The 13143-nt window shown below is 41.0% G+C and overlaps 1 protein-coding gene across 2 annotated transcripts in view; it reads right to left on the bottom strand.

Moving 5' to 3' along the window:
- The window catches only part of tnn (tenascin N), a 43526-nt gene that overhangs the window by 17717 nt on the left and 12666 nt on the right, over window positions 1–13143 (bottom strand). For both annotated transcript variants that reach the window (XM_020595631.1, XM_020595633.1), the window contains 3 exons: window positions 8039–8233; window positions 7493–7693; window positions 6836–7210 (listed from right to left, as the gene is read on the bottom strand). In XM_020595631.1, the coding sequence (XP_020451287.1) occupies window positions 6836–7210; window positions 7493–7693; window positions 8039–8231 (769 nt within the window). In that variant the 5' untranslated portion in view covers window positions 8232–8233. The remainder of the gene's footprint in view (window positions 1–6835; window positions 7211–7492; window positions 7694–8038; window positions 8234–13143) is intronic.

Raw genomic sequence — 13143 nt, 5'->3', positions numbered from 1 at the left:
AAAAAAAAAAATCCTTGCTGCTTTTGCAGTTTAGCTAGCAAAGATTCAGACATCCGTGCCCGTTCCGCATCGGTCAGGTTTTTCTACTGTTCGGCGTTTCGTCTGGTGATGGCGATTCAAGTTATAATCATTAAACACCGATATCTGTTCTCCACAAACTAGGCACACAGCTTTACCTTTGACTTTAGTAAATAAATACTTGGAAGTCCGTGCCTTTTTAAAAACTGCATTCTGAATCAATCTCTCTTTCTTCACGCTAGCTGACATCTTTCAGGCCTAAAGCTAGCAGCCCAACACATTCACATCACGGGGCGTAAAGTCACATGAGAAAAAACGTTAATTTAGCAGTTCCTTCAAAATAAAGAGTGCAGTTGTATTGCATGCACCTATTACTGTAATATATTTACACTGACTTAATTTACCAATGACTTCATGCGGGTCGTTCAGGGAGAGCCGGAGGGCAGGATGTGACCCGCGGGCCGTTCAGGGAGAGCCAGGGGGCAGGATGTGACCCGCGGGCCGTTCAGGGAGAGCCAGGGGGCCGGATGTGACCCGCGGGCCCTACAATGCCACGGCCTGCTCTAAGTATACTTAGTGTTATACTTATACATACTGACTTGTTCATAAACAAGTCACTATGAAGCTTTTGCTTCCACGTGTTCAGAAATGCCGTAATGTAGCTGTTTTCAGAAAGTTCGATCATTTATTTCTAAGTACATGAAATGAGGATGAGGTATTCGCTGAAATACAGCAAGGGTACAGTCAGCAAATAAATTTAGTCCAGGTATGTGGAGTAAACTTTGCGTTTCCATAACTACATAGCTCAATTAAAAAAAAAAAAAAAAAAAAGGTTTGTTGTTCTGTCTCCTCGGTGACGATGACGTCATAGACTAAAGTGGCTTTGATGTCAGTCCACGGAATAGGAGTCTGCAAGTTCTTTCTTTCAGTTAAACAACTCAGTGAATACTTAAACAGCTGCAATCAGCACTAATATTTTCTACACTAATATATTTTTATTTGCCTTAATGGAAGCAATAATGAATATACACACAGATATGATGCCAGATGAAGTTACAAGCACAGACAAACTGTTTACAGATATACATTTTAAAGAGACTGAGATGATATTTAAAGAATCTGAAAGTGTTAAAGGCGGGGGACTGAATATGGTGGAATTTGTTGCTGCAATGAAGCAAGTATGCAGTTCTGTGAGCGAAGACGACCTTGCTGCCCTTTACATGAAGATTGACACAAACTGCAGTAATTCTGTGTGCCATGATGGGCTACAGGACTTTCTGTTGAAGAAAAAAATGGCAGAAGAAAAAATGGATAATCGATACTTTCCCAAACCTTTTGAATTTGTACCTGTGAACCATCATAAAAACATTCTTCGTCTGTTGTTCCGTCCCTCTGATGACAAGGATCACAGTTCTGAGTGTTTCCCAGGAGAAACCAGGACTTACCAGAGAGGTCAGTACCTCTCCATCAGCTCCGATGGTGTCTTCAGCTGCTGGTCTGAGAGCTTTGACATGAAGCACACCGTTCAACTGGACAGAATGAGTAACACTCTTCCTTTCTCACATAACAAGAAAATCCGTGTTACTGACATGGTGTACCTCAGAGAACTCCAAGAAGTGGCCATCGCCACTCTTGATAGGGAATTGCTATTCTATGATTACAGTAAGTTCCCTCGGCACTTTGCACTCAAACATGTTTTACTACTTGAGGACATCGTTATCAGCGCCATGAACTATTGGTCTGATGATTCTAAAGCAGTGTTTTCTTTTGGAGATATAAAAGGCGATTTGTATGTGTTTATCTCCTACAATGTAAAGAAAAATGGCCTCTTCTTTCAAAAGGCATATGAGGAAATTCTTCAGCAGAAAGTTAGAGACGTTTATGTTTCGGCCCTGCTAAAAAACGAGTCTGAAGACTTTCTGTGTATTAAAACCCATGTCTTTGATGATGTGTGCAGCCAGATCAAATACATTCCAGAGTTGTACTCCTTCGCCATCATCCCCAGATCATCCGACATGTTGGTCCTCGTTGACCTCCCAATGTCACCCAATGCCGAAGTATCAACATGTGTCTTATCCTCCCCGACTGAGAACACAGGACATGAGTTTTTCACCTGCGTGGAATTCTTCCCTTCTACTGGGTGTCTGGTGACTGGTGGCACAGACGGCTCACTGCGGGTGTGGTTTCCACACAAAATCTCGTACTGTGTACATGTTTTGAAAGGACACGTCACACCAGTCACCCACATCATGTATAACCACCTGGACAAAGTACTCATCAGTTTATCTGAGGATAAGAATGTGCGCGTGTGGTCTGAAGGTGACCGGCAGTGCAGGCAAAGCTTCCAGGCTGACGGTATGACACAAGCCCCAGTCTCCTGTGTGTGTTATAACACACACAATAATGAGCTGTTCCTAGCTAACACAGCAGTCATAGGGAAATGTCTGGGAAGAGGAACAGATGTTTTTCAGAGTATGTTAAGATCCCACAAAAAGCCCCTGTGCTCTGCACTCTACAACAGCATTTTCAAACAGGTGGTCTCTGTTTGTCAGAATGGCGTGGTGACAGTATGGGATATCTTAACGGGAAAGGCCGTCCTGCAGTTTAAGGTCACTCCAGATCAGCATGTGGGGCTCACCGCTATGACATTTGATGAACCACAGCGCAGACTAATCACAATTTCCCAGGATGGGAAAGTCCGACTGTGGAACTTTCACAACGGAACACAGCTTGCTGTTCTTTCTGTCACTGTGCCAAAGGAGGTGACAGGTATGGTCTGCAGAAAGAATAGGTTGTTTGTATCAGGAAGGAACTCCAAGGTCATTTTTGACCTGGATCTGAACAACCGTAACCACAGGATCTTCAAGCACGAATATTTAGAGGACATTTCCTCTATGGATGTGCATAACAATTTGCTGGTTGCAGCCTCCAGCAATGGAACTATTGTTATCTGGAATGCTGATACAGCTAAGGCTCTCTGCTGTCTCAATACCAGTATGAGCCCTGAAACACAAATGACAGCCAAAGCAGCTCAAGGCCAAAGGAGTCTGCCTGTCGAGAGGACAGCAAAGAGTGTCAGAGACACCAGAAAGATTCCTCCACACCAAAAAGCCACAGCTCTGTCAAAATCTAAGACAGGTGTGACTATCAGACCTCTTATGAAATGTCTGAAGACGAGGGAGCCCTGTGCTAACACAGCCACACTGCTGACCTCTGAAAATGGCTACATCTGTGCCTGGTCTATTGATGAACAGGGAGGCCTGTTGGCAGAATTCAAGGCAGTGAATGTTGAAGGTGCAGTCATTACCACTATGTCAACTGACATCAGTGAACAAATACTACTGACAGGGGAACGTACAGGAAGGATTCACCTGTGGGATATTCACGAATTTGGCTTTAGGGAAGAGGCAGACACCAAGCCATTTGAAGATATAAATGGCCGGTGTGTCTCACTGTCTCCACCACCACTGCTGGGCTCCTGGAAGTCTCATTCTGGAGGTGTGGTGAGTGCACTATGCAGTTCAGATTGTGAAAACATTATTACCGCAGGCTTGGACTGCAATGTCCGACTATGGACAAACACAGGCTGCTGCATAGGCATCTTTGGGAAAGACCACTGGGATGCCACAGATCTCTGCCCCGAGGAGAGCACTGATGAGGAGCAGGAGAGCACTGATGAGGAGCAGGAGGAAATAAATGTTCAAATGCCAACACCACCTTCGTCACCAATACCAGACTACACAGACCTCATAGAGAAAATTGACCGGGAAACCATGTATGTATGTATATATGTCAATAATGTAAAGGCCCCAAAGATGCCTTTAAAACACAGTGTCCTTACACCCATTTCTGAGGTTAAACACACAAACCCGCAGACTCAGTTCAACTCACAGCCAAGTCGTCCCCTCAGAAGTGGCACTGCAAGCTCTCCTCAGACAGCATCTGTACGGTTGAACCGGATTAGGGCGAAAAATATAAATATGATCAAGAATCCCCATAGAGACCCCATAGAGAAAATTGCACGGAAAAGCATGACACCTGCTCAAATGTATGCCAATAATGTAAAGGCCCTAAAGATGCCTTTAAAACACAGTGTCCTTACACCCATTTCTGAGGTTAAACACACAAACCCGCAGACTCAGTTCAACTCACAGCCAAGTCGTCCCCTCAGAAGTGGCACTGCAAGCTCTCCTCAGACAGCATCTGTACGGTTGAACCGGATTAGGGCGAAAAATATAAATATGATCAAGAATCCCCTACAGAATGTAGTACAAGGACCTCTGTTTACACCATGTCCACCAAGAACTCTGCCAGACACACAGCAAGCTGAGCATGCATCAAAGCCTGTACATCTTCCACCCATTCTTAATAAAGGTCAGTTCAGACAACATCAGACCCTTGAAACCAGAGGCAACACTAACGCTACAAAGAGCTCATCTGACATGCAGCGATCAGCTAGGACATTCAAACTGGAGTCCAAGCAAACGTCAAAGCCTGTACATCTTCCACCCATTTCAGATACACTGCAGTTCAAACATGGGCAGACTCAGTTCAAACCACACCCACCCCAGACCACCAGAGGCTTTTCTCATACAGCATCTTTACATTTGAGGAGGATTGGGCCAAAAAAATGATTGTGTGAAGAAATAAAGCAATCTGCTGGAGCAGCCAAACAGAGATCAGAGAAATCATCAAAGCGTACACGCTTTTCCATTCTTTGATGAAGTCCCACCGTCCAACCCTGCACACCACAGTTAATTTCATTCCTCTAATTCATTCATTATTTTGTTTAGTTATACGGGTTTACTCCGGGCACTCCGGTTTTTCCCACATTTATTAATGAATAATAATAAAAAAAAAATAAAACAAGACTCATTTAGCATTTGCGCTGTTCTTTTTTTTTGTTAATGTCTGCACCAAACCTTCATCAGGGCTAGTGCAAAAGAATAGAAACAAGAGAAACACAGAGGTAGAAAAGTTAATGGCACCATGTGTAGAAAAAAACTCTCATCTGGACAAAGGACACATTAGAATAAACATCTCCTTAGAATAAACTTGAGTGTCCCCCCCCCAGTGTCTGAAACCATTTCAAACCAATTTCTCTGCCAAGTATATGTGGGTTTCTTATTGGATTTAAGTGCATGTCACAAGACTGCAGACAATAGCATATTTTGAGTATTTGAGTACTGAATTTTGCTCACCTGTCAGGTCGCAAGATTGTTGAGTATCTACAAAAGTACAAAACGATCTACTGTATATTGGTGCTGCCTATCCAAATTAAGAGCATCACTCCCCCAGTGTTGCAGTGAATCACTTTTTGTGGCTTTTTTTTATGTTGACTGTTTTATTTGTTTTTACTTAGCAGGACATGCTTTTTTTAGTCACTCATAAGTATGTCTGCAAACAACCAAAACGCGGTATCTTTATACCATTCTTACACTATTTCTTAAAATGACTAGAGTCTTTGGTAAAACATTTTGGAGCACTTGCTCTAGTCTGCCACACTGTGAAGACTATACATTTGTTAATGTATCAGTAATGTGTAGCAGATGCAGTTACTGAAGCTCCAAATTTAAAACCTTAAATAAATCAAACATAAGGAAATGAATTCAGTGAAATAAAACCAAGACTAATTCTGAACAGATTTGCCACTGCCACTACAAACTACACACCACCAGCAACTAACAATGTCACAAATGCCAAATGAAGGAAAAGTTCACTGTTGTCATCGTCAGACCTTTTTCCTTTTTCCATCCAGTTCATTCCTTTCCTGGACTACATCGACCGCTCAGGGAACCAGGTCCTGAGCATGGCGCGCCTGGCCAAGGACAACCTGGCCGAGCTCCCCGACCAGCTACTCTCTTTCATCAACAGTCGGGGTATCGAATCTGCTGCTGTTTGAGAAAGCTCTTCTAGTTCAAGCCCTCTGCTGCTGGTCATTATAATCATTATATGTTAGAAAAGCCACCAAGACTAAAAGCCATACAACTTTGTTGGGGATGGGGAGAAAGCTGCAACAGTAAATGCTGGTGGTATAGTTTGTTTCAATAGTCAGTTTAACTTTGGTAAAATAATAATAATAATAATAATAATCTGCTTAGCTGCAATGCTAACAAATCTCCTAAAAGAACAATTCCCCTCTCCTGGGTCTGATTCAGAAAGAAGACATTCAGAAAGCATTCTCATGTTTGTTGATGCTGAGTTGTAGTAATAACAACAAGGCCAGATTGACAGCTGCTTATAAAGCCATGAAATAGATGGTGGTAGATCTGCTAATGCAAGCATTGCTATAATGCATTCAGCCATGGGAAGGAAATTTATATGAATGTAAACTGGGCACTAGGGGCAAGTATTATATTTTTATTGGTCCCAAAGCTTCATTTAGCATCTGTCTTCTACAAGAAAGCGGTTAATATTCACTACTTAATGTCAGCAGAGCCATGGAGATGACTATATGTAGAGTTAAATGTGAATCTTAAGTCTCATGACAACAACAAATAAAACTAAATGCAAGATCCTACTGTAAAAATGTTATTTCACTGCACCCCGAATATATATTTACCCATAAATAAGATTATGGTGGGATATGCTCACTCAGACATTGGATACCAGAGCACACAGCATATCAAAAAGTGACAGGATATGTTGCTGGTACTTGGATAAGAACTTCACACAGGGCCAAATGTTGATTGATGAAATGATCTATGTTGGGAAAGGGCCACAAAAAAACAACCATTCAAAATAATAGTTAAGTTGTTATAAATACAGTGAAAACAATCCCCTAAACTCTGTGGTGTGAAGAATTTGAATAGCTTACCTAACGAACAGTCCTCCCCATAAAAGCCTTCATCACAGATGCAGTGGCCATTCACACACTGGCCGTTCCCGATGCAGTCATTCGGGCACTTTTGTATGCTGCAGTACTCGCCGGTGAAGTGTGGGAAACACACACATTTTCCATTCACACAGTGGCCCTTGTCATTGCAGTTGTCTGGACACATCAGCTGGCTGCAGTCGTCTGCTGTGTAACCCTGATGGCACACACATTTCCCATCCACACAACGGCCGTTGTCATTGCAGTCGTCAGGGCATGAAGACACCGAGCAATCTGAGCCTTCCCATCCTGGCTCACAGAGGCAGCTGCAGGTGTCATGCTGGTAGGTGCCATGGCCACTGCAGCTTGTGTCCACACCTACAGAAAAGGGTGCACAGGTGATAGATCACTTATACTGTTGGTACAGGATATAAATATAGTGGTCCCTGCAAATCTCTTCACTTGCTCTTTATTGATTACATTGCTGCTTATATGGATATTATAAAATAACTGACCCGTGTAGAATATATTCTTATTAGTGGGTAGAATAAGAAAGTCTACAACTTCCTCCCTGCTGCAACCTCCACTCTATGAATTCTGGGTAAAGAGTTACCTTCCAAACACAGCTTTCCAAATATATTAGGTTGAGGAGCAGCTTACCTGCAGCATCACCTCTTCCACAGCATCCCTGAGTACACTGGGCCTTTAGGTAGTTAACTTCTTCTTCCAACCCATTGATTCTGTACAACAAAGACTTGAAGCTTTCGGACTCCTCACAGTCACACTTGGTTGTCTGCAGCCTGATGTTGTGTCTGAAGATGATGTCATTCTCTCCATCCGTAGCAGTCTCTGTCTGCAAACCTGCAACATACAACAATATTAAACTTTTTAATCACCAAATTTACTGTGACAGCTCACGATGCTCACACACATTGATATAGCAGGGTTAAGTTAAATATAAATTTATCTCTATGGTCAAATATAATTCTTGACATTCTTCTTATAATTAATTTATGAATACATTTCTATTCTATTGAAAAGTGCTATATAAATAAAGTTATTATTATTGTTTTTCTGGTTCATGGTGTGCATCAGCACACAGTGTACATAAAGCGTGTACACATACAGTATTTCACTCATGACCCTCTTGTCTATATTTGCTCTCACTTGCAATCTTTCTCTCTCATTTTTAGTTTTGTTTATGACCTGCTTCCTGGGCTGGCAGACTCTCTAGTTTACAGCTTGAGCTCCCTGGGATGTCTATTTTATAGATGTGGCTGAAGGTGACTCCCTGCTCTGGGGCTGAGAGGTCTGGATGGGTGTCGGCAGAGCTGAAGTGTGATCTGGTGCAGAGAAGGGCCTGCAGGCACACAACCCTCAGCAGGATTCCAGTGGTCATGGCTAGACAAGATGAGAGCAGACATGCGTTAATGTTTCTGAACTTCACACTGCAGACATTCAGTTCACACGGGAAACACAAAATGTCGACTGCCAATTATGAGCTGATTTGTGGAAAAGATAATAGTTTCAAGTGTATGTTATATGTAATGCAACAAATGATATAGGCATAAAAATACCATTAGGGAATCCCTATATCTTTTTCTAAATTCAGACAGCATTTGTGACCATGCAGAACACTGGCTGTGAGGTAACTGTTTTACAGTAGAACAGTGAAAACCACAGGGGATTGGCCATTTCCAAACAAAAGAACCTATTATAAAGCTTTTGTTTTCATGAAATTGTAAAAATGAATAGGGATATTTTGTAGTTTGAATAGCAATTATTGTTCCAGACCGCTGTCCTCCAGGACATCTCTACACACATGGCTGTAAATTGTCATTGGGTGGCATGAGGCAAAGCTTTATGTGGAGATGAGGTATATATTCTGTTTTTTTAGTGTGATTATATACATTTGTAGAGACTGTATCTTTGGTATGAACTTTGAGTAACAGGCTACAAAAACAGTTGATGTTTACTGTCACAGCTGACTGGGGCAGAGCCTCCCGGGTTAAAATCACATTTCTATATTGCAGTCACAGTTGAGAACAGAGGACAGAAATACTGTCCTGATGATACATAAGTTACATTACATTTAACGTGGCACATTTCTGTATATTTAATCTTAGATAGTCTGAACTGTGCAGTCACTGTGCTGTGTGTGTGTATATACTGTATGTGTGTGCTTTATGCCCTCATCCCACAGTTTGGCAGCAGAAAGTGAGCAGTCATCACTTTGCCACAGATCCTTTTGCTCTAAACCATAAATTGTGCTCAGTCAGGCATTTCAAAGTTTCAAGGAAACTTGCCCTCCCTGATGATGTCATTGTGTCTAATGACACTGATGTCATGTGAACAAGTCCTTGCAGCGGGTTTCCCCAGGAAGCCAAATTACATGCTTTCAAAACAGTACCCCAGTCTTTTTGGACTTTGGGCTGAATTTAGCTTTCTGGTGTAAAAGTTTAGATAGTGGCTGAAGGAACCTTTGATCTAACCCTGCTGAGCATGTGTGGTCTATGGAAACACAAACCCTTTAATAGAGTGACTGAAAGCTCAGTAATAACGTGTGAGATCCTTGACAAGTGAAAAGCTGCATAGTGTTACAATAACATGCTGTACATGCTTACATAAATATGTTGAGTTTGTTTGAAAGAACTCTTTTTTCTCAATCCAGTTTTAGCTGAACTATAAAATCTTAATAAACCTCTGATATTTGACAATTATGTATAGAAAAACCCGACTAAGTGAAAGTCCCTGTTATCAAAACATATGCACACTGAGCATCAGAATAAAACAGATGGAGATGTAGAAACTGTGCACAGAGGGAACATGATCCCATAAATCCCACTGGACATGAAGTGAGCATTGACCAGAACATTAAAATGTCAGCACGGGAGACCTGGAATCAGCCAATCCCCCAGCCGTCATTAGTACATTAACAGAAATTCTGAGCAGGGATCCTAAGTAAGCAAGAATACCTGACCTGTTGAGCTTATGTATTTTCAGTGGCTCATGTGGAAATGGAATTGGACACAATTTATTTTATAGTAAAATAAAAGGAATCTTTCATCTGATGATTCATGTAGGATGTAACTCAAGTAGTTCTGACATTCAAACTACTTTAGTCTTTTTTAAGGAGATAAATAGATGTGTAATTACCATGATGTGTTTCGAAATAGTCCAAACTCAATATGCTCAACCTTGTTTGGTTATTTTAGCTGCCTATTTGATTGCTGGTTGTCAAAAACTTGAGGTCTGAGACCAGTGCCTGTGTAAGAAATCCAAGCTATGACATCACTGGGAAAATGTTTTTTTGACCCTATATGTTTTGGCCAAATCCTAGACTTTAGTGGATTTTGGAGGATAAACCAGAAAAGATGAAGTTAAAAAAGACATTAAAAAACATTAAGAGAAGGAGATGGAAAAAGACAAATGGAAAGTCAGAGAAATTGAGATGAGAAACCTAAAGAGCAAGTAAGATAAAGTGCGTGAGAGAGAGTGAATAGGTGAGCGAGGATGATGGAGGGAGTGCGTGTGAATCAGTGACAGTCTAACAGTTAGCCACGTTATCAGCGTTATACTAGAGCCATGTGGAATTGCAGTGGCTCCCTGTCAAGATTGTATTTGATGCTTGATGTTTTCAGACCTTTTTTTATTCCTCTTGGAGGAGACAGCATTGTGACCATCCAAGCATAGCAGAGGACCGCTACTGACTACTGAGATTGATCTGGTGTGGAGAACAAAGACGGATGGATGGATGAATGGTTAGAGGGAAAAATGATAAATAGAAGGATGATGAAAGATGATTCATGGGTGAATTAATGATAATCAATGAATGGATGTACAAATAGATTATTAAAGGTATAGGTGGTTGTAAAACATAAATAAATCAAAGAATGGATGGATGGTTACTGTAATCACTGGATCAATTAATCCATGGATAAATATATGAATGCATAGAATAATGAATGAAGGTACTGGGTGATGCATTTGTAAGTGAATCAAGAGATGGATGGATGACTGAATGCCTGGGTGATTCAATGGATGGATCAATAAATATATGGACTGATGGCTGGGTGAATGCAAAGAAAGTTGAGGATGGATGTTTGAATCAGTTGATGGATGGATGGGCAAATGTCAAATATGGATATATCAGTGGATGAACAGATGGATAAATAGATAAATATAAATAAAAATAAATATAAGGATAAGGGATAATCAGGATAATCACCTTAATTTGGCCAAGTATGTTACACACATAGAATTTGTTTCCGGTACAGAACCGAGCAGCCACTTGCTGCGCCAACTTACACCGATGACTCCAGTCATCGGTGTGAGTATACATGTATACATACAATAGGTAGATAGGCAGACAGGCATAAAGCATGAGGAATGTACTGAATATTCTTCAGTGGATCAATAACATAAAGATGTTGAACCCTGACTTGGCTTCACTGCCCAGAATCTAAACACAGTTGACTGTCATTAGTCACTCCAAGTCAATATGCATAACACCGCAGGAAAACCTGAATACAGAATGGCTCCAGTCCAGTGGATGCTTTCACTCACCACACAATCCGTGCAGATAGCATTTCAACCTGGCTTTCAAACCATCTCAAGTAAAATTCAACATGTCCATAAACACAGTTAAAATTCCATCCTGACAATAAGTCCTTTATGTCAAAGCAGGGCTATGTCAATGGGCATGTAAAATGTTTGTTGACCGACTGTAGTGTGTATTTGCTCTTTTATATAGAAGACAGATGTGTGTGGAACTCTGCCCGTGCATGCGTATATGTGTGAGACAAGGGGTCAGATGCCTCCAAAAGTAGCAGCAGCAATAAAATAACCTAGAGACAATTCTGTTTTGATCAACAGACACCGTTTACTGAAGACTCCTTGACAAGCAATGAGGAATGCTGTGTGTGTTTCTAAAAAACATCTCCTTATACTTCCTGAATACTGGAAATTGACTGCACTAAATGTTGGGCTGAGAGAAAGAAAGAAAGAAAGAAAGGGAGGGGAAGCCAGACCACAAGCAAACCTAAGACAAACAGCTGTAGAAAATAACGTATATTAGGAATACAGAGACAAAAAGAAAGAAAGAGGAAGTATAAAAGAAGAAGAAATCGGTGCACATTCACCCTGCCCTCTCTAGAGAGCCATTAAGCCTCAGACAAAAGGCCAACTGTTTTGCCAGATTTTAACTCAGGACAAATCTCATGGGACCAAACCAAAAAGCCAGAGGATGAGACAACGAGAGGGCTATAAACGATGAGCAGTGAGGTCATGCCTTAATGTGTGGTTGCAAACTTTGCAGTGATTGTAGACATTCTTTTCCTCTCCTCACAGCAGCTTTTGCAGACAAAACAGGGAAAGTCAAATGAATAAAACAAAGCTGAAGGCAATTATCATCTGAGACCAGAGCTCATAATTTTTTAATTCTGTCTGCCTCCTGCTGCCTTATGGAGCGTAGGTTTCATCAGAACCATAGAGGCTCTGTTCATCTCAGTGGAGCTGTCAAATGAAAATCTGACCTAACAAAAAGAAGGAAACATAAGACAAGCCGGGCTTTAATAAAACAGCCTAAATTCTAGGTCAGAGTAAGTTTTTGAAATAACAAAAAATGTGTTTTTAGTAGCTTTCCTGTGCCAGAGGGTCATTTTCAATCAGTCAAAGTAAATGAGGATAAAACCCTAAGTTGTGAGGTTTCAATGAAAGCAGTCACATTATGCAATCTGAACACTTCGTCTAAGTCACCCACTCAGGGTTGGAGGTCTCTTTCTCTCTTCTGCTGCTCTCTCTCTCTCTCTGTCTTTCCCCATCTATCATTTCGCATGGCTCAGGGCCCACATCTGTAGTTCATTTCTGAGGGGCTTCTGTGTATATCCTGATCCAGCACAGTAGCATTAAAGGTAAATCTACTGAATCACCAGCCTTGTGAGAATATCACCCCAGCATGTAGCCATTATAAATATTTATGTTAAAATCACAGAGGAAAAACAGTGCTGAAAACTTTGTTGACAGACAATATATAATTATGTAAAATTCAATGTGGATGTTAATAATAATAATAATAATAATTTATTTGTTTGTATAGCGCTTTACAACACCGAAGGGAGCTCAAATTGCTTCATATAGCATATAGAAATAAAAGCAGAACATGTTAAGACACATAAACAACATAAAAGAAAAGTTAAAATTACACAAATTTAAAATAACGGTCTGTGAGCAACTATAACACTCCTGCACAATAAAAATGAGTCAAAGTACAAAACAGAGTAAGATTACAGAATATAAAACCAGAAAGCCTG

Source organism: Monopterus albus, unplaced genomic scaffold (assembly GCF_001952655.1).
Source record: "Monopterus albus unplaced genomic scaffold, M_albus_1.0 scaffold28.1, whole genome shotgun sequence".
In the NCBI taxonomy this organism is placed as follows: Eukaryota; Metazoa; Chordata; class Actinopteri; order Synbranchiformes; family Synbranchidae; genus Monopterus; species Monopterus albus.
Note: the sequence above shows the minus strand (reverse complement) of the source record. Positions and strands in the feature narration are given on the sequence as shown.